Raw genomic sequence first — 19,508 nt, 5'->3', positions numbered from 1 at the left:
AACAGCAGAAAGTATTCAAACCTTAAACATGACAAAGAGCTAATATTGAGTAATCCAACCTTCACACATCAAAACTTCCTGGCAAACACAAACGGCCAACGTTAAAAAACGCTTCCCAAAACCAAAAAACAACTCCACCTCCTAAGTAATCAAAACAACTTGAATTAAAAGGACACACCTAACGTTACCTACAAAGCTGGCACAGGCTTTTTTCTATTTTATTTTTTTAATGTTTATTATTAATTTTTGAGACAGAGAGAGAGCACGTATGCACGAGCAAGCGGGGGAGGGGCAGAGAGAGAGAGGGAGACGCAGAATCTGAAGCGGAGTCCAGGCTCTGAGCTGTCAGCACAGAGGCCGACGCAGGGCTCGAGCCCATGGACTGTGAGATCATGACCTGAGTCAAAGTCGGACGCTCAACCCACCTAGCCACCCAGGTGCCCCGAATTCCCATTTTTATTATGGTGTCGGTGAGCTTCCCAGAGTACAGTGTTTTCTAAATAACGTGGGAAGTATTTTAGTTTTAGTGTTGCTACACAGTCTCATAAAATTCAAACAAAGGAATGTGAGAACATTTTCATTAGTGCATTTCATTAGTGTAAGCAGAGCAAAGAGCACTAGGCCACAAAGCTTTAATGGAGTTCTGGAATAGCAGGTAGATAAAGAAATAGTTGTTGGTGAAAAGCAAGAATTTACTGGGTTTTTTGGGGAGCTGGCGTTCAGCTTAAAGAACACATATGTGTGGTTGGTATGTATAAAAGTTTTCAACTTCTAATAGAGTTCTGTGGGAGAAAAAAAATTTCTTTCTGTCCGGATTTATAAAAGGATTCAAATAACATCTCATATTTTTTAAATCCTTCTTTTAGCTGTTATTAATTTAGTTCTGAGTGTTTCTTCTTTGTACCCGACTTCTGTGATCTCTCTGTGATCGGAAAAGTACGGCTTTGGAAAACCAATTCCTACATTTGTTGTAGGGAGAGAAAATGAGCTTCAGCTTCTGATTTATGAAGTAGTGACTAGTGCATAAAGATATATATACATATACATATATATATATTTGAAACCACTAACATTAAAATGTACGAAGGAATTACACCCACGTTTTGTAAAACATACGCATGCTTCATCTGAAACCATAGCCAGGCCTTAAAGCGAGTATGCCTTCAAAGGATGAAAGCCATCCGTAAAATTTAGCAACTGAACGATAAAATGTGACGGATGGCTTCGACTGATCGCATCTTGAGAAACAAGCGACCTCAGAAGTGCAAAAGCTGAATAAATTCAAGAGGAAAGAATTAAGAAATTGAAAAAGATAAGAACTGTCAGGAAACTGTCAGTGTGATTGAGTGTTTGACATAGTAGAGATTGGTATAATAAAATGCATTTGGGGTTATTTCACTTCTGTTACAAAGAGATGATATTTTTTTAATGGAGGGGAACACTGAATGTCGGCAGGTACGTTGCTACAGGGTACGCTTTCCTGGTACCCTGCCGTTCCTCCTGATGGATGTGCCCCCACTCTCTCGACCGCTCCTCCACTGTTGCAGCTTTTTGTTTCCGTAGCTGCACTGCACACGCCTCTAACTGTTCTTATTTTTATGTATTTACTTATCTTAAGTTGCTTTATTCTGAGAGAGAGACAGAGCATGGGAGCTGTGGAGGGGAAGAGAGACGGGGAGGGAGATAAATCATCAAGCAGGCTCCGCACCATCAGCGTGGAGCCCGATGCGGGGCTCGAAGCCGTAAACCATGAGATCATGACCTGAGCCCAAACCAAGAGTCAGACACTCAACTGACCACGGCACCCAGGTGCCCTGTCTCTAATTGTTTTTAAAGGGGATGTCCTCCATGAGATCAGGGCTACCAGCCAAAACATGAATGAGACGGGTTTAAGTTGGAATGTATGTGGTCTAATTGCTGACATCTGTACAGTGTTGCAGAGCTTACAAAGCACGTTGACATAAATTATTATTATTATTATTATTATTATTATTTTAACTTTATTTACAAACTCTGTCAGTGCAGAGCCTGATGCGGGGCTCGAACCCACGGAACTGTGAGATCATGACCTGAGCTGAAACCAGGAGTCAGACGCCTAACAGACTGAGCCACTGAGGTGCCCCTACATAAATTTTTGTTTTTTTATTTTTTTTTAATGTTTATTTATTTTTGAGAGAGAGAGAAAAACAAAGTATGAGCGTGGGAGGGGCAGCACAGAGCCCAACGCGGGGCTTGAACTCATTGACCGAAATCTCGTGACCTGAGCCAAAGTCGGATGCTTAACCGACTGAGCCACCAGGCGCCCCATAAGTTATTATTTGAACCTTACTACCCTACAAGATAGGGGGCATTAGTGCCATTTCTATTTGTAAAACATTCTGTTTCATCACTGAATTATTCTTTGTAAAAGCAGCATCTTAAAAAAAACGTGTCATGCAAATAATGTTTCCATTGCAGATCAGTGAGAAAACAGAAATAAGCAAAAACAGTAACATTTTTTATTTTACGTTTCCCTGGTGCCAGGCACTGCTCTGTGCTTTAGACTTACGGCAGAGAATAAATGGAAACTTCCAGCTTTGTGGTGCTTATATATCCCGCCTCGCAAGCAGACTCACTGGTTAACATTTTGATTTCTATTATCATAGACTTTTTTTTTTTTTTACACACACAACCTTCACATCCTTATTAACTTCACGCAGAAATGATTTACGTGTATAATACAACTTGCCTCTATATATTTTCTCCTTTAAGTAGTATACCATGAACATTTCCCACCTCAGTATTTGCTGATAACATGATTGTTTATGGATATACTTTGATTTCTTTAATCGGTTTTTCCTTAGCTGACGTTTTAGGAATTTCCAGTCTTTGGACCATGTAGATATGCTGAGATGAAATTCTTGCAGCTGAAATCTTTGAACACGTCCTTAACTATTTCTTTAGATAGATTACTAAAACTGTGCGTTAAAAGATATGTAGTTTTTAAAATTAAAAAGGTAAAATCCAAGAAGGTATGTGTTTTAAGTACAGGGAAATTTCTTCCCAGGAGGTCTTTTGTGTGTTTGCTTTAAATCAGCTTGTTATGCTTCTCGATGGCACCATGTGAAGTGCTCATCACCATCACTGCGTATTAGAAAGTCAGAGAGTAGAGGGGCGCCTGAGTGGCTTAGCTGGTTGAGCGCCCGACTTCAGCTCAGGTCATGATCTCGCAGTCTGTGAGATCTCACAGCCCGCGTCGGGCTCTGTGCAGACAGCTCGGAGCCTGGAGCCTGCTTCCGATTCTGTGTCTCCCTCTCTCTCTGCCCCTCCCCGGCTCATGCTCTGTCTCTCTCTGTCAAAAATAAATAAACATTAAAAAAAAAAAAAAATTTTACGAAAGCCAGAGAGTAGAAAAGTGGTTACCAGGAGTGTCTGGGTGGCTCAGTCGGTTAAGCGTTCGACTTCGGCTCAGGTCATGATCTCACTGGTCATGAGTTCGAGCCCCTCATCGGGCTCTGTGCTTACAGCTTGGAGCCTGGAGCCTGGAGCCTGCTTGGGATTCTGTGTCTCCCTCTCTCTCTGCTCCTCACCAACTCACGCGATCTCTCTTTCTCTCTCTCAAAAATAAATAAATAGTACAAAAAAAAAACCACACAAAAAACAACCCACAATGTAATTCAACAATTCAAAATCATTAAGATTTTTAAGTATTGTGATGTTTCCAAATGAAACTTCAGTCCAAGACAAGGGGAAGAAGGCAATATGAGGAATGTAAGAAGATGAAACTATTCTGTGCCCAATAAGCATGGATCAAGGGCCTACGTTACGCACAGCACTGAAGAACCCTGGGGGGGCAGGGGGGGTGGGTGGGGTGATCAGCAACCGTGGAGGAAGATGTGGGAGTGTTCCAGAGGAAGAGCAGGAAAGCCGCCTCAGTGAACACCAACGGGACTAGAAAGCCAGCCTCGGAACGGAAGAGGGAGACGCGGCGATTTGTCAGACGCAGAGAGAATCCCCCTCATAGAGTCTGGCTCTTCTCAGTAGTTTGGAATTGACAAAATCTAACTCACTTCCCTACAGACGACAAAACAAAGCAGCCATCTGAACTCATTTAAACTTTTAAAATTTCTAAAACTTTGGTTTCCGTTCAGTTTCTGGAAATTTCTGCCTAAATGTAAAAAAAAAAAAAAAAAAAAAATTCTCCGCCCCCCCCCCACCCCCACCCCGGGTATTTTCTTGCTATAATCGACAGGCTTTTTTTTCCATAATAAATTCTTGAGCCACCTTTGTTTTCGGGTGGGGGACAGGAGGACTGGGGCAGCTCAAACTCAAGGCAACTCTATTATTTCTTATACTATTTTGGGATTTTGGAATCATTTGATGCCTATCAGATAGTTGCCGATGATCTTCTGAGTGTCTACACTTTCATTTTAAATTTTATTGAAAAAGGAGACAGTGGCTGGTATCTCGAGGATACGTGTAGGTCTTCAATTGAAAAAAGGAGCCTGGGGGCGCCTGGGTGGCGCAGTCGGTTAAGCGTCCGACTTCAGCCAGGTCACGATCTCGCGCTCCGTGAGTTCGAGCCCCGCGTCAGGCTCTGGGCTGATGGCTCAGAGCCTGGAGCCTGTTTCCGATTCTGTGTCTCCCTCTCTCTCTGCCCCTCCCCCGTTCATGCTCTGTCTCTCTCTGTCCCAAAAATAAATAAACGTTGGAAAAAAAAAAAAGAAAAAGAAAAAAGGAGCCTGAAAACTGGGATGTGTGTTCCCTCCTGGCTTAATCTTATGACCTAGATTTGTAACTAAACAGAAGTAATAATTTAAGAAATATTTTGCAATACAGACCCAAAATAGCAACACAAATCCATTTTGCTTAAAGTGCTTTCTATTCAAAATTTCATTAGAAACATTTCGTGGTGAAACCATGATTATTTTGCCAGCCAGACAGCGAGGGCAGGGAGCAGAAGGGAGGAATAATCTGGAAGAGCTGGGCCGTGGTCTGCAGGATGGGATGAGACTTTTGGAAAAGGAGCAGGATTATTTGGACCTCCCTCCCCATGAGACTGTTTCCACATGAAAAATTGTAACAAAAAAATAAATAAATAAACTGTATTTGAAAGAGACTGATCCCTCCCCAGACAGCTGGTAACACGTTGTAAAAGCCTAATGATACGAGGCATTATCAAATTAAAATTCCCATATTTTGCAGGATGCCGATTTATACATCCACTCAGCCACGCTGTTTTTCTACTGGTAACTTGAATTCCTGTTTTAAAACTGTGCCAACTCCCCTTGGGTGTTCTGGTGATGAAAACAACTTTCCTTAAGTTTCAGCCAAGACTTTTTCACTCTTGGTATTGGATGAAAAATATGCGTGCTGGGGTGCACACTGCAATGACCAGGCGTGGGGCAGGGCCGGGGGGGGGGAGGGGGGAGGAGAGAACTATTTCAGAGAACTATTCTGATATTTAAAATAATAGGGGACAAAAGGATGCATTAAAAATAATATGCTAATTATTTTCTAAAATATATTCTGATTCTATACACCAAGTTTACTGAATACTGAATTACCGTTTTTTTTTTGTTTTTTGTTTTTAAAAGCTGGATATGCTTGTTTAAAATATAAAATCCCGGGGCGCCTGGGTGGCTCAGTCGGTTAAGCATTCGACTCTTGGTTTCGGCTCAGGTCATGATCTGTTGCATGAGTTCAAGCTCCGCATCAGGCTCGGTGCTGACAGTGTGGAGCTTGCTGGGGATTCATTCTTTCTTTTCTTTTCTTCTCTTTTCTTTTCTTTTCTTTTCTTTTCTTTCTTTTCTTCTTTTCTTTTCTTTCTCTCTCTCTCTCTCTCTCCCTCCCTCCCTCCCTCCTTTCCTTTCTTTCTCTCTCTCTCTCTCATTCTCTTTCTCTCTCCCTCCCTCCCTCTCTCTCTGCCCCTGCCCCACTTGCGCTGTCTCAGTCTCTCTCAAAATAAATAGATAAACTTCAAAAAATAAATAAAATAAAATATAAAATACAATGTTGTGTATGTAAACAAATGCAGACAAATCAAACCAAAGAAAGAAGAACACATACAATGATAAGCTCGGGGGAAGGTGCCTGAAATGCAGGAGCAGAAAGCCGAGCAAACAGCTCGAAACCCGTTCCAACCCAAGGGCGCCTGGCCGTTTGAAGCCGACACATGGCTGCTCTCTCACCCGAAACACCTGAAAACCGTTCACCGCAGAAGAGACAGACGGGCTGTGTCACCCACAGACCTCCACAGGATACGTGGTGTCACAAGCTCCCGGGACCTCTCCATCTCTACACATGGTCTTGAAGTCATTTATAAACGCGTGACAATACCACCGTCTGGGAGAAAGTCACATCACCATAATCGCGCTGAAAAGTGACCGACTGACCTGATTGATGGAGTTGGCAGCACAGGATGCAAGGCCCGTTCCCACAAAAGTAAGCAGGAAACACGGCAGGTCAAAAGGTCCCGGGGCCAGCGCAAATCCAGCCGAGGTGGTGCTGACGACGAGAGCTGCAATACAGAAACAGAGCAGACTCATCACCGATGCAGACTCGGGACTTATGTTAAAGCCCAAAAACAAGCCCTCTTCCACACACACCAATCAATTTCATCAGTGACACCAACTGTGGACGAATCCTCTCTCATTAAAAAAATTAAAATTTTTTTCTGATTATAAACATTATATATGTTCATTAGTAGAAAAATGCTAATATTCCTTTAAGTCCATTATACTCAAGAGTAAAAAAAAAAAAAAAAAAAAAAAAAAAAATCAACGTTCACTTCTTCATCCAACAAACCCTTACTGAATACCTAATTCCCGACCAGCACCTGGCTGCGTGCCAGGCCGAGTACAGGATGAAGGTACGTAAGGTCTCGTTCCTGCTGTCGGGGACTTTACTGGGCAGGGAGGTGACAGACACACGTCAGTAACTCTAACACATACAAAAGGAGTCCCAAATCCAGGACAAGCTCCAGACAACCTGAGCAGATGAGAGAGCAACCTGAGAAGATGGTTCTGGGGCTCAGAATCCGGCTAGAGGAGTACCAGAGGGAGGTGACAGTCCTACGGCCCCCAAGGGGAGCCGAGGGGAGGGGCGAGGTGCAGGCGCAAAGCCGTGTCACGCAAGCATCTGCTAAGGCTGCTCCTTTCGTTAGGACCTGGTCCTTCCTTCCTGGGGGTTTACAGAAGCTGGCAGGGCCAGAAAGTGTCTAGGACTGGGACTGATACGGGGCTGCAGAAGTTCACCGGAAAAAGGATCACCAATGGTGGACTGATGGGAGAAGACTTCGACAAGACGGCATCCAAGCTGGAGCTTCGGGAGGGGAGGTAGGACACGGTGGAGAGTGGGAGGGTGGGAGACATCACAGGCGGTTGGGTAGTTCCGAGAGCAGGCACAAGGGCAAGAGAGACCAATGTCGAGTGTCTCTAGTAATCGGACACCATCTGCCTGGATTTCGAACCAAACATCTGGGGAGCACCGTTGAGTCTCACCCTGCCCTACATCGCAGCTGCGGAGAGGTACTGTCTGTTAAACCCACCTCTATTGCCAACGTCAAGCCCGCTGATTCATAACCAGGGTGGCTCTGCCCCCAGGGGACATCTGGTAATATCTGGAGACATATTTGGTTGTCACACTGGAGGTGGGAGGATAACGCTGTCCTCCAGTGGGTGGAGGCCAGAGATGCCTCTAACCACCTTATGGCGCAGAGAGCAGCCCCCCGCCCCCAAACCAAAGAATTTTCTGGCCCCAAATGTCAACAGTGCTGAGGTTAAGAAACGTGTAATCTAGTCCGAGCTACTATCTTGTGTGGACAAGTGCAAGGGCCTGTCCCCTACGTGGCCTCCTTGCTTCCGCCTTGTCCCCTCCCCTCTCCCAAATGAGATTTTATAAGTATAAACAGATCATATCACCCCGCTTAGAAAGTCCCCTGGGGCGCCTGGGTGGCTTAGTTGGTTAAGCATGAGACTCTTGGTTCCGGCTCAGGTCCTGATCTCACGGTTCGTGGGTCTGGGCTGTGCCGCTGAGTGCGGACCCTACTTGGGAGTCTCTCTTTCCCTCTCTCTCCGCCCCTCCCCTGCTCATGCGCACGCATGCGTGCACGCTCTTTCTCAAGATAAATATTAAAAAAAAAAACAAAAAACAGGAAGAAAGCAAGCCCCTTGACACTACACCTGGACTAACAGGCAAACTCCTCTGTCGTGTGTGTGTGTGTGTGTGTGTGTGTGTGTGTGTGTTGTAGCTCTCTCTAGCCCACTCACTGCTCTCCATCAGGAAGGCCCGGCTTTCTTGCCTCAGGGTCCCTGTGCTTTTGTGTCCCCTGCCCCCTTCCGAGTCCTTCAGAGTCCTTCAGATCTCGTCTCAGATATGACTTGTTAGGGAGGACCTTCCTCTCCGGAAACCCCCTCAGGCAGGAGCTGTGACCGCGGCCTTCATTGCTGCAGCAGGATGGTCACGGCTAGCGCTCCGCGAGGGACACAGCAGTGTTTACCAGAGGAAGGGGAAGAGGGGTGCAGGCTGCCACACCGCAGGCAGAGCTCAGGGTGAGGAGTTTACATGCCGTTCGGTTGGCAGGGGGACTCACTGACGGTCCCATGCAGGGCAGGGACCCGTCACTGGAGGCCAGCCTGGAAGCAACAGGCACTGTGATTCGCAACAGGCAGGGAGTGTTTCAGACAAACAGTTTGAGAGGCTGTACTGTCGTTGATTTTTTTAAGTTTATTTATTTTGAGAGAGAGAGAGAGAGAGAGAGAGAGAGAGCACGAGCAGGAGAGGGGCAGACAGAGAGAGGGAGACTGGGAATCCCAAGCAGGCATTGTGCTGTCAGCTTGGAGCCCGACACGGGGCTCGAACCCACAAACCGTGAGCTCATGACCTGAGCCGAAATCAAGAGTCAGATGCTTAACTGACTGAGCCACCCAGACGCCCTGAGAGGCTATCCGGTCAATCCACTCTGAATGAGGTGGTAAACGCGGGACTCAAATAGATATAAGGGATATTGTGACGGGTCCATTGTTAGGACTTGATATATGTGAGAAATGGAAAGACCAAACAAAATAACAAGAAAAAAGGATAAAAGGTAAGTGTTGCACCGGGGGACTTGGAGAAGGATCAGAACATTAACAGAAAGGAGTACATCCAGGGAAAGGTGAACAAGCTAGCTGGTCTCAGGAAAAATGTGCTGGTGTTGAAGAACCATGGGTATCTGCGTGGAAAGGTACAAATGTGAAAGGAAAGAGACTGGGGCTCAGGAAAGAGACTGGGAGGCAGGAGAGAAACACGAAGCTCTTAAGCCACTTGCCCAGAGACCAGGGCTGAGCCCGAGGGGGACGGATGAGGTCGTCAATGGACACTAAGTGCAGTGGGAAGAAGTGTATGAAAAAGTCAGAACTTCACAGATGGGGGAAAGGAAGCAGGGACAGACACAAAGAACATCAGGAGACAAGAGTCAGGAAGATGAGGTGTCGTCAAGGGGCCGCAGGAAACAGTGCCAGGGGCACCACCACTGACATCAACAAAAAATGCCAGGGAAATTGGTAATTCCTCCTAATGATCACGAATTGCTTGGCATGTCCTTCAGGCTAGTTTTATCAGCAACATATAGAAACTCTCTGTTGTTTTACCATGTGGACAAGCCCCGAGTATCTAGACCAGACACGGGCTTCTCGGTGTCTCCGTATTTCTCTGCCCGGGCTTGCGGCAATGTGCAACGGGGAGTGACGTACGTGTGCGGAGGTGGGCACCCTAAACCAGAAGTCTCTAGTGAACATGTCCTTTGGCAAGGAGGTCCCTCCTTGAATGGCATGGTCCCCAAATGGGGTTTGCATCCACATCTCCCGGGAGATGATTTAACCTCCAGAACAGAGCACAGACGCTCAGTGTTAAGTAGACAGCAGAGCGAGTCCAGGAGCGAGAACACAGGTTGGGATAAAGGTTACAAAAAAGGACGAGCAGCAGATCAGGAGCTGAAGGCAAAGAAGAGAAAAAAGGGCCTGGCTTAGGCCAGAGAGCGCGCCCTGTCCCCTCTCCCCTCCTCTGCTCCGGGGGCACAGCCTGCCCGGGCCCACAAATCGTACTACAAGCCAGAGCGTAAGAATCTCACGTGAGTATAGACAATGGCTGCCTGGAGACTTACGCCCAAAAGCAAATGCCACGGTGACTCCAGGCTCGAGCACAGCAGTTGCAGGTGCATGTGAAGGGACCTTTTACCCACGTGCAACAGGGAAAGAAAAGCTTCTCATTTAGCGGTCCATTTAGCCATACCTGCGTGCACGTGGCAACTACCAAGAAGGGCATCTTTAGAATAAACGAAACTCCTTTCACAATACTCAAAACAGCTCCGGTCTTTGAGGAGGATTCTTCATTCTTTACCGATGTCACACTGTCAATCACAAAGCTTCGTGGACAGTCCCGTGTCTGAGACCGAGTGTCACCTTGCTTTCTGCACAACTCAAAAGCTCTGGAGAGGGGTGGCGCCTGGGTGGCGCAGTCGGTTAAGCGTCCGACTTCAGCCAGGTCACGATCTCGCGGTCCGGGAGTTCGAGCCCCGCGTCGGGCTCTGGGCTGATGGCTCAGAGCCTGGAGCCTGTTTCCGATTCTGCGTCTCCCTCTCTCTCTGCCCCTCCCCCGTTCATGCTCTGTCTCTCTCTGTCCCAAAAATAAATAAACGTTGAAAAAAAAAAAAATTAAAAAAAAAAAAAAAAAAAAAAAAAAAAAAAAAAAAGCTCTGGAGAGAGGTGAGGTGACTCCCCGCCTATCACCCGGGTGTGGTGACAAGCCAGGACCGGAAGAAAAGTCTGGAACACCCAGGCTACTTCTCAACTGAACCACCAGCAAGAAAGCTTGACGGTGGCAGTGGGAGGGCTGGAGGGAACAGAAACCACAGGACTTGCCCTCTCGAAACGAACTAAGTAAGTTTTTTTTACATCCATGGAGCCAATCATTTGACATCATCCTTGATTCTGTGTTAAGGCCTTGAACCTTTAACCAAAAGCAGACTAAACAACTATGGTCGTTAAAAGAGCTTAGAAAATCCACAGTAACTTTCTCAATACACAATTAGTAAACTCTGGAGTCACCAGTATGGCTTTAGCTATCTCTAAACATCCACATCAACATTTTGTATTGTGTTTTATCAGCAGCTAAAAACAAACAAAGCATTTCCACCCCAGTGGGCGAGACGGCACCGCAATCACTGAACTGTCCAAAGAAAAACTGCAAAAAGAAAATTCCCTTTGCTGAAAACCAGAAAGGGTGCGTAGCTCCGTGAAGGCAAAACTGATCGTTCAGAGGAGAAAGTCTCCTGTTTTTCTTTTCATCTGCCTCAGAGCTTGACTGAGTGACGGACGACAGAGGAAGACCATCAGATTTCTGACGGGTAGGTAGAGAAGAGGTGGAAGGCGGTTTGCAAAAAAATTGCCCAAGGGACTATGTCTCAGTGAGACAGAAGGGTGACTCAATTTACCAAGTAGAAAGACTGCCCGGTGTAAAGCTGTATGAACCGTAAATGGTACAGCACGTTACAAAGTGATAGGGACTATTATTACTATTACAGAGGAGGAAATCTGCCTTTGATAACACATTTCTGCCAAAACATCAAACCCTAACAAAGAATGTGTTTATACCTGCTTTGTCAAGGCAATTAATTTAAAGAAAAGAGAGAGGCAGAAGGGATTGATAAACTGTACAAGTAAAATTGACCACAGCAATATTCTCATACAGAACGGCCACAACTGTAATTAAGCTTTTCATTGATTTCCTGGGACTCATTACGTGGAATCATTTTGCAACACCAGGATCTCATTAGAAGTGGGTGTAATATATTCTTTCATTAATAACACTTGAAATTATATTTTATTTGGTAATCTCCTATTCTGCCCCTTCACATGTAAACATGAAATCAATGCTGCCAACGAAGCATGACCCATCCAACAGAGGCCCAGAGGCGCTGGACTCTGGGCCCTGACGTCTCTGGGAGGAAGTCAAGGAAGAGTCGTAGTCCCGCTCCTGCTGGAGCCTGGCCCACCCCCCTGGGTGGGCGTCCGGCCGGTGACGCGCAAGCATCCTGTGCAGAGGGCAGAGGGAGTCAGCGGCAGCCTGTGCAGGTGCCTAGGGAACAGCAGTCCCGCCTACCAGGCCCAGCTCCGCCCAGCTGCAGGTCCACCCGTCTCTTCCGAACCAGAAAGCCCGGTCTAAGATCTGCCGGGGCCACCTTCTTCCACAGCCCGTCGTTAACAGGAGTCCACAAATACGGGCTCGTCTGCCAGCCTTCCCTGGGGAGAACTGTGTAATACAGGTTTGTCCGGAAACAGGTGCAAGTCCGCAGGCCCCACGGGGCTGGAAGGAGCAGAAGTCCCCGAGGTGAACGGCCCAGGAGGGCCACGTGGCAGAGAACGGCAGGCCGCCTGGAGGAGCAGGACAGTCCGGGTGGATGGCTGGAAGGAAAACGGGGTCCTCGGTCCCAGGCAGCCAGGGAAATGAACTCAACGAGCCTGGAAGAGGACCCCAGGTGAGAACCACAGCCCGGACCCCAACGCTGACTCCCGGGCGGAGGATCCGGCCGGGCCCGGAAATAACTGCACACTGTTTTAAAGCACCAAGTCGTGCTAACTTGTTGTGTAGTGAAAGAAAACCAGCACGCACTGGAATGAGGGGGCGTTTAGGTAAGGCCAGTCCACCGACCACACGGAGAACCGACCGGTGGGGAGGAAGACCCACTCAGGGCACCACGTAAAGGCCGCTGCGGAGCGCTGGGTGGGAAGGGGTGAGGCCTGGGGGGACGGCGACGGAACAGAGGGGTGGACGAGGGGTTTGAAGGCACTGGCAGAGGCCTTCAGCATCCAACACACGGAAGTGGTTACAGCAAAGGAGCGAACTCAGAGGACAACAAGACCTTACTGTTAAGGGAACAGTCACAGAACTGTCAAAGGGAACTCAGGGCCAACAAGTGTAATCTCGGCCCCGATGCGAGAACCCCACGACCACGTTTTTGGACGGATGCTACCTCCAGATCTGGGGACCCTGGGAACCCCTTCTGCATGGAAGAGCTCTAGCTGACTTGGTTCTCTCTCAGACCAGGTCCAGTCAGCTTCCTCGAAACACCTCCCTACGGACGTGACTTTGTCTTCCCGAGCGACCGGGAAGGAAGTACCTCTCACTCCTTCAATCGCCAAGCGCAGCAGCTCTCCCACTGTCTGGGTCTCCCCACGGGAAGTGTCCCTAGGGACCAACTGCGCTTGACTTCCACACTCCTGTCCACGCCATGTGACGCCTTCAAGAGACACGCTAGGTTCACTATGACAAAAGCACGTGGTTAATGAGCGGTGCTCTTGCTAATTGTTGAGATGTGCTTCCCAGAATTCTAGATGAAACAGGTCTCTGGCCACTGAGCTTAGACTTCACATTTCTAAGGGGTGCCCTTAGGAACTTCGAGAAAGGATACAACACTGCCTTACAAGCTCCGTGTGCCTCGAGGGTTGTAACCCAAGGTACCACTGCCTCACTCTTGAGACTGGAGAGCAGTCCCTCCATAAATGTGGGTAAAACATGACAATGACAGAAACACAAAACTTACGTTTGTGGAGCACTTTACAATGTCAGAGCGCTTTGACTAGTACTTAAATCTCAGAAGCGCTAACCTTCAAAAAAAAGTAGGGTGTGGAGAACTCCGGGATACAGGAAGAGTGCATGAGAAATTTCACTTGTATTTGACTTATTTTACTTTATTATTTTTTAATGTTTATTTTTATTTCTGAGAGAAAGAGAGAGAAAGACAGAGCATGAGTGGGGGAGGGGCAGAGAAAGAGGGAGACACAGAATCTGAAGCAGACTCCAGGCTCCTAGCTGTCTGCACAGAGCCTGATAGGGGCTCAAACTTGCAAACTGCGAGATCATGACCTGAGCTGAAGTCGGATGCTTAACCGACTGAGCCACCCAGGCACCTCTGACTTTACTTATTTTAAAACACACATTTCGCATATCTTAAAATTAATACAGTGTATTATTTTATACAATAGGAGATAACCAGTATACTGTTATACTGGTATAACAGTACATGAGTTTTATTTACAAATAGCTATACATTTTTCTGTTCTATATGACATTTATGTGCAATAGCATAAATGCTATTATAAATACATGTACGTGCACATAAATACATGTATCTGCACTTAAAACTTTTTTACTGTATATGCACTTAAAATACATGACTAACAAACTGCATAGACCCTACTCTAAAAAAACAGCAAGGCAGGGGAGGGGGCGCCTGGGTGACTCAGTCGGTTGGGCGACCGACTTCGGCTCAGGTCGTGATCTCACGGTTTGTGAGTTCGAGCCCCGCGTTGGGCTCTGTGCCGGCAGCTCAGAGCCTGGAGCCTGCTTCTGATTCTGTGTCTCCCTCTCTCTCTGCCCCTCCCCAACTCATGCTCTGTCTCTCTCGGTCTCAGAAATAAATAAACATTAAAAAAAATTTTTTAAAAAACAGCAAGGCAAGCATGGTAGGTATTTACGTCTGGTTTTATATACGGAGATACACATCAGTGGGAGTGAGCTCAATGAAGGGTCTAATCAAGACAGTCATACGGTTTTTGCACAATAGTCGGCCCTCTGCTTTACGGGGTATTCTTAGACAAGTATGGCGAAGACTGCTTTCCAGAAGGAGAAAATTCAACCAAACGAAGGGACACGCGTGCACGCACTCACACCCCCTCTCCCCCCACATCCGCCTAACTGATTACAGAATCACAAACCAGCCCGGGAAGGCTCAGACAACACCATATGCCTGCCTACACGCCACGATGCTGTTTCTTCCACTACAGGTTTTAAGGGCACTGTGATGAGTCACAGGGGAGGGAGCCCAGTCTGGAAGGTGGGGAGGAGCCTCCCTGCTTACGTGACACGGGGCGCTTGCTCTGTCACCATAAACTGAGGTTCTGTCAGACTCGGAGTGGGAGTCTGGCCACGGTGTCCAGCTCTGATCTCACAGCGTACTTTCCAGTGCAGCGTTGAACCACGTAAGGCCTTCGGCTTTGCCCGTGCGCAAGAGCTTTTCTTGGAGAAGCAGTTTTATCGAGAATTATTTTTTTTAAAGGCTCAATACTTTGAGAACTATCGGTCTCTGAGCATAAGCACAACACAGGCACTTGGACTTCCTTTCTGAGATCGTCAGTTAAAAATAACTACAAAGAGGGGCGTCTGGGTGGCTCAGTTGGTTGAGCGTCGGACTTCGGCTCAGGTCACGATCTCACGGCTTGTGGGTTTGAGCCCCGCATCAGACTCTGTGCTGACAGCTAGGAGCCTGGAGCCCGCTTCGGATTCTGTGTCTCCCTCTCTCTCTGCCTCTCGACAATAAATAAATGTTAAAAAAAAAAAAAAAAAAAGCTTTAAAAAAAAACTAGAGTGGCGCCTGGGTGGCTCAGTCGGTTGAGCATCTGACTTCAGCTCAGGTCACGATCTCACGGTTCGTGAGTTCGAGCCTGACAGGCTGATGGCTCAGAGCCTGGAGCCTGCTTCCGATTCTGTGTCTCCCTCTCTCTCTCTGCCCCTCCCCCATTCATCCTCTGTCTCTCTCTGTCTCAAAAATAAACATTAAAAAAAAAATTAAAAAAAATTAAAAAATAAAAAAAAACTAGAAAGACTGTATCAGAAGAATTGTCACCTACATCCTGATTTTATCTCTTTTAATACTCCCCCCGCTTTTTGTTTTAGCATGAGCTCCTAAAGAAATAAGTGAAAAACAAAATTCCAATAAATCAATTTGAGTAATTATTAACTCTGGCAAAAGATTTGGTCAAAAGATTAAAACCCCTGGCTAAACGAGAGTTTGAGATTCTCTATAGATTTCAAATTATCCTTGTGATCTATTATATCTCATGACCCCTGATAGCGGATAGAGCGCAATACTGTAATCTGAGTCCTACAAACCTGAGACGTATTCTCCTTAAAGCTCTCGTGTGTACTAAGTGTATAGGGAATAGGCAGTTAATGAATCTGTCTGTGGTTTTGCTTACATGTGTGTCCAAACAATGGAATCAGTTTTGTTACCTGATCTCAAAGTTCAAAACGGCAGAACTTAATTAAGAGGCAGGAATTAAGTCTTTTCTGATTCTAAAATGAGCATGCCGTTTTTGCTTAATAGCTGTACTTAAAGATTTCCTCCTCTCTCTTCATTCCTATTAACAGCTTAAGCTTCAAATAGCTCAGTTTCTAAGGAAAGTGAGCTTTTTAGGCTTCAAGGCTCTGCAGCGGGTCTGTGAACTCTGTGAACGTCCTGACCTAGTCATCTTACTTACCTTACATAACGCGCATATCAAAGAAGGTGGTAATTCTGGTGATCACTGTTCACTTCGGAGCAAAAGTCACCTGATGAGTGACAGGGTACTGTTTCCTCAGCCACATTAAAGGATATCAATCAGGGGTACCTGATTACAAACCATAACCACTTCTGGTTAAACGATAAGGCTTTTTATAGGGATTTTTAATAACACAGCTGCAAAATGAAGAACTTTCGGGGCCTTCCTGTTTTCCTCTTTTCTTTTTTTTCATATACTTAATGACCAAAGCTGGTCAAAAAAATAAATAAATAAAACCCTAGGACCAAATTAAAACTCATACTTCAAACTGATGGAGCACCACTGTTACCAAAATGAAACATTTAAGTATGGTCCCTGGGGGCAATTCACCAGGAAGCATTTGGTCTGCATTTACAGTTAGCATTCAGAAAAGGGAAATGAAATTATCTATCAAGTCTGCTTCAAAAACCAAATAAAACCTGTTTATATCTAAGTTAATAATGTAACACATTTGAATGAGATCCTAAGATTATTCTTTCAATTAGTTTTTCCTTGAACTACCTAAGCTTTTCTACTTTGCAAGCACCCTATTTCTCGTGTTTTTTTTTCCCCTTCCAATAAAGAAATATTTCTTCTCAATATACTTAATAAACAACACTTTACAACCTCCGTAATTAACTAAAAACCTTTTCCATAAAACTAATGTGCATTAAACTTTTAAGAAGTGGAAATCTGTGCTTAGTCAGTTAAGTGTCCGTACTTGAGCTCAGGTCATGATCTCACGGTTTGTGAGTTGGAGCCCTGCGTCCGGCTCTATGCTGACAGCTCAGAGCCTAGAGCCTGCTTCGGATTCTGTGCCTCCCTCTCTCTGTGCCCCTCCCCCAACTTGCGCTCTGTCTCCTTCTCAAAGATAAACAAACATTTAAAAAAAAAAAAAAAAGTGGTGGCAATCTGTCTTCTGCACAATGAGTTGGCAAGAAGGGATTGTCAGTTAAGCGGTTTTCACTAAAATAATGAAGCTTTTTCTCAGTTTCATCTCAAAATTGTTAAGTGTTGCTATCCAGACAGCACTTTATGATAAACATTTAAAATAGGGGCGCCTGGGTGGCACAGTCGGTTAAGCGTCGGACTTCAGCCAGGTCACGTTCTCGCGGTCCGTGAGTTCGAGCCCCGCGTCGGGCTCTGGGCTGATGGCTCAGAGCCTGGAGCCTGTTTCCGATTCTGTGTCTCCCTCTCTCTGCCTCTCGCCCGTTCATGCTCTGTCTCTCTCTATCCCAAAAATAAATAAACGTTGAAAAAAAAATTTTTTTTTAAATAAAGAATTAAGGGGCACCTGGGTGGTTCAGTTGGTTGAGCTTCCGACTTCGGCTCAGGTCATGATCTCGCAGTCCGGGAGTTCAAGCCCCACATCAGGCTCTGTGCAGACAGCTCAGAGCCTGGAGCCTGCTCTGGATTCTGTCTCCTCTCTCTGCCCCTCCCCCACTCACGCTCTGTTCTCTCAAAAATGAATAAACATTAAAAAAATTTTTTTAAATAAAGAATTAAGGGGCGCCTGGGTGGCGCAGTCGGTTAAGCGTCCGACTTCAGCCAGGTCACCATCTCGCGGTCCGTGAGTTCGAGCCCCGTGTCGGGCTCTGGGCTGATGGCTCAGAGCCTGGAGCCTGTTTCCGATTCTGTGTCTCCCTCTCTCTCTGCCCCTCCCCCGTTCATGCTCTGTCTCTCTCTGTCCCAAAAATAAAAATAAAAAAAAAAAAAAAAAAAAGAATTAAGATTACATGTCCATCTAAGGTATAATTCTGATTTTGACAGTATTTAGTATTTATCTACATTTGAGTATTTTTTGCCACACATATGTAGCAGGTCAATAAAATGGGCCTGCTCATGTGTTCTTTGCATCTGGACCTAAATGCATACGTATATAAATGCATCATGATTTTCTCTTGCACTGACAATTTTCATTTACTCCTAGTAATTAGACAGTTATGCACTAATGCTGGCTGTGTCATTATTCTAGAGCGTTCGAGACAACTTTCTAGCACAAAGAATCTTTTAGAAATACTTTTAAGATGGCCAAGAAATGGAAGCATTCTCTTACTGAATGCTGCTGTCCCTTTAAGTGAAACTGACAATCAATCACCATTTGCCAACTCTAAGAGATGATTCATTGATAATCTTTATGTTCACTACTTATCTGAAAGAAATAAAAAGAGGTCTCTTAGCTGGGGGCTAGACTAAAGCACAGCTGAGTCCTCGAGGGCCTCCGGGAGTTAGAAGGGGTACAGCTTTCACAAACTCGATGAACTTCCTGGGTAACACAGTGGGGCTACCCTCCATTCCCACAGTTACAGGGAGTACAAAATACGGCAGCAGATTGAGAACTTCAGCACAGCTTGGCAAAGTGAAAGCGACACTGTAAAAAAGCACAAAGGAACCACAAGGCACAGGGGCCTGATAGTCCTCTGCTTCAGGTACAATCCTTTTCAGTCACCATGAAGCATTCAACTACTACAGTACGGGAGAATCATCGACTGTTTGTAATTAATAGGCTAAACTGTTCCAAATCCTGTGGATGATGGCAACAGGGTCCATTGTACTTTCTTTCCCCCACAACAGGCATCACAACAGTGTCCTGGTTAGTGCTTCGGAGGGGGGTGAAGTCAAGGACGCTGTGAAGAACGAGGGTGGGGGGGGGGTCCTAAGCTAGAAGGCTTCCCAGGCTGATGTCAAAGCTGAAGGCAGAAGGGTAAGGAGGAAGGAGTTAACCTGGTGAACAGGGAAGAGGGTGAGGTTGGAAGCCTTGGAAGCAGAAGAACAAGCACAGGGTGAGAGAATGTTCTAGATAAACACCCACTCCCCCACCTAAGGGCCAAAAAAATTGCAAAGTGTAAATACAGATAAAAATGCACCCTGTATTCTCTTACTCTTGATATGTTAGCATTGCTCTTTTCCTTCTTTGCCTCAAAATTCACTCCCCTCCCTTCTTGGGATCCACAAAATAAAGCTCTGGGGCAAACACTTTTTTTAGTACTGAAAGAGGTAACCCTAGAGCATTCTTTTAAAACTTGTTTTCGTGTTTCATGACTTAATCTCAATAAATAAGATGCTAGCATACTTTGCTTTGAACTAGAAACCAAGCCCTTGATAAGAGCCCAAAGTGATAACCAGGCCCCTGGGCAAGTCTGACCTGCAGGGATGAGAAGCAAGGGCTTGGTCCTCCCTAGAGATTCAGAG

The 19,508-nt window shown here is 46.0% G+C and overlaps 1 protein-coding gene across 1 annotated transcript in view; it reads right to left on the bottom strand.

The window, feature by feature from the left end:
- The window catches only part of LOC115500700 (protoheme IX farnesyltransferase, mitochondrial), a 138,206-nt gene that overhangs the window by 97,837 nt on the left and 20,861 nt on the right, over window positions 1–19,508 (bottom strand). The window contains exon 4 of the mRNA XM_030295316.1: window positions 6,375–6,499. Coding sequence (XP_030151176.1) covers window positions 6,375–6,499 — 125 coding nt within the window. The remainder of the gene's footprint in view (window positions 1–6,374; window positions 6,500–19,508) is intronic.

Source organism: Lynx canadensis, chromosome E1, assembly GCF_007474595.2.
Source record: "Lynx canadensis isolate LIC74 chromosome E1, mLynCan4.pri.v2, whole genome shotgun sequence".
Classification (NCBI taxonomy): domain Eukaryota; kingdom Metazoa; phylum Chordata; class Mammalia; order Carnivora; family Felidae; genus Lynx; species Lynx canadensis.
This window is presented reverse-complemented; position numbering and strand designations above follow the sequence as displayed.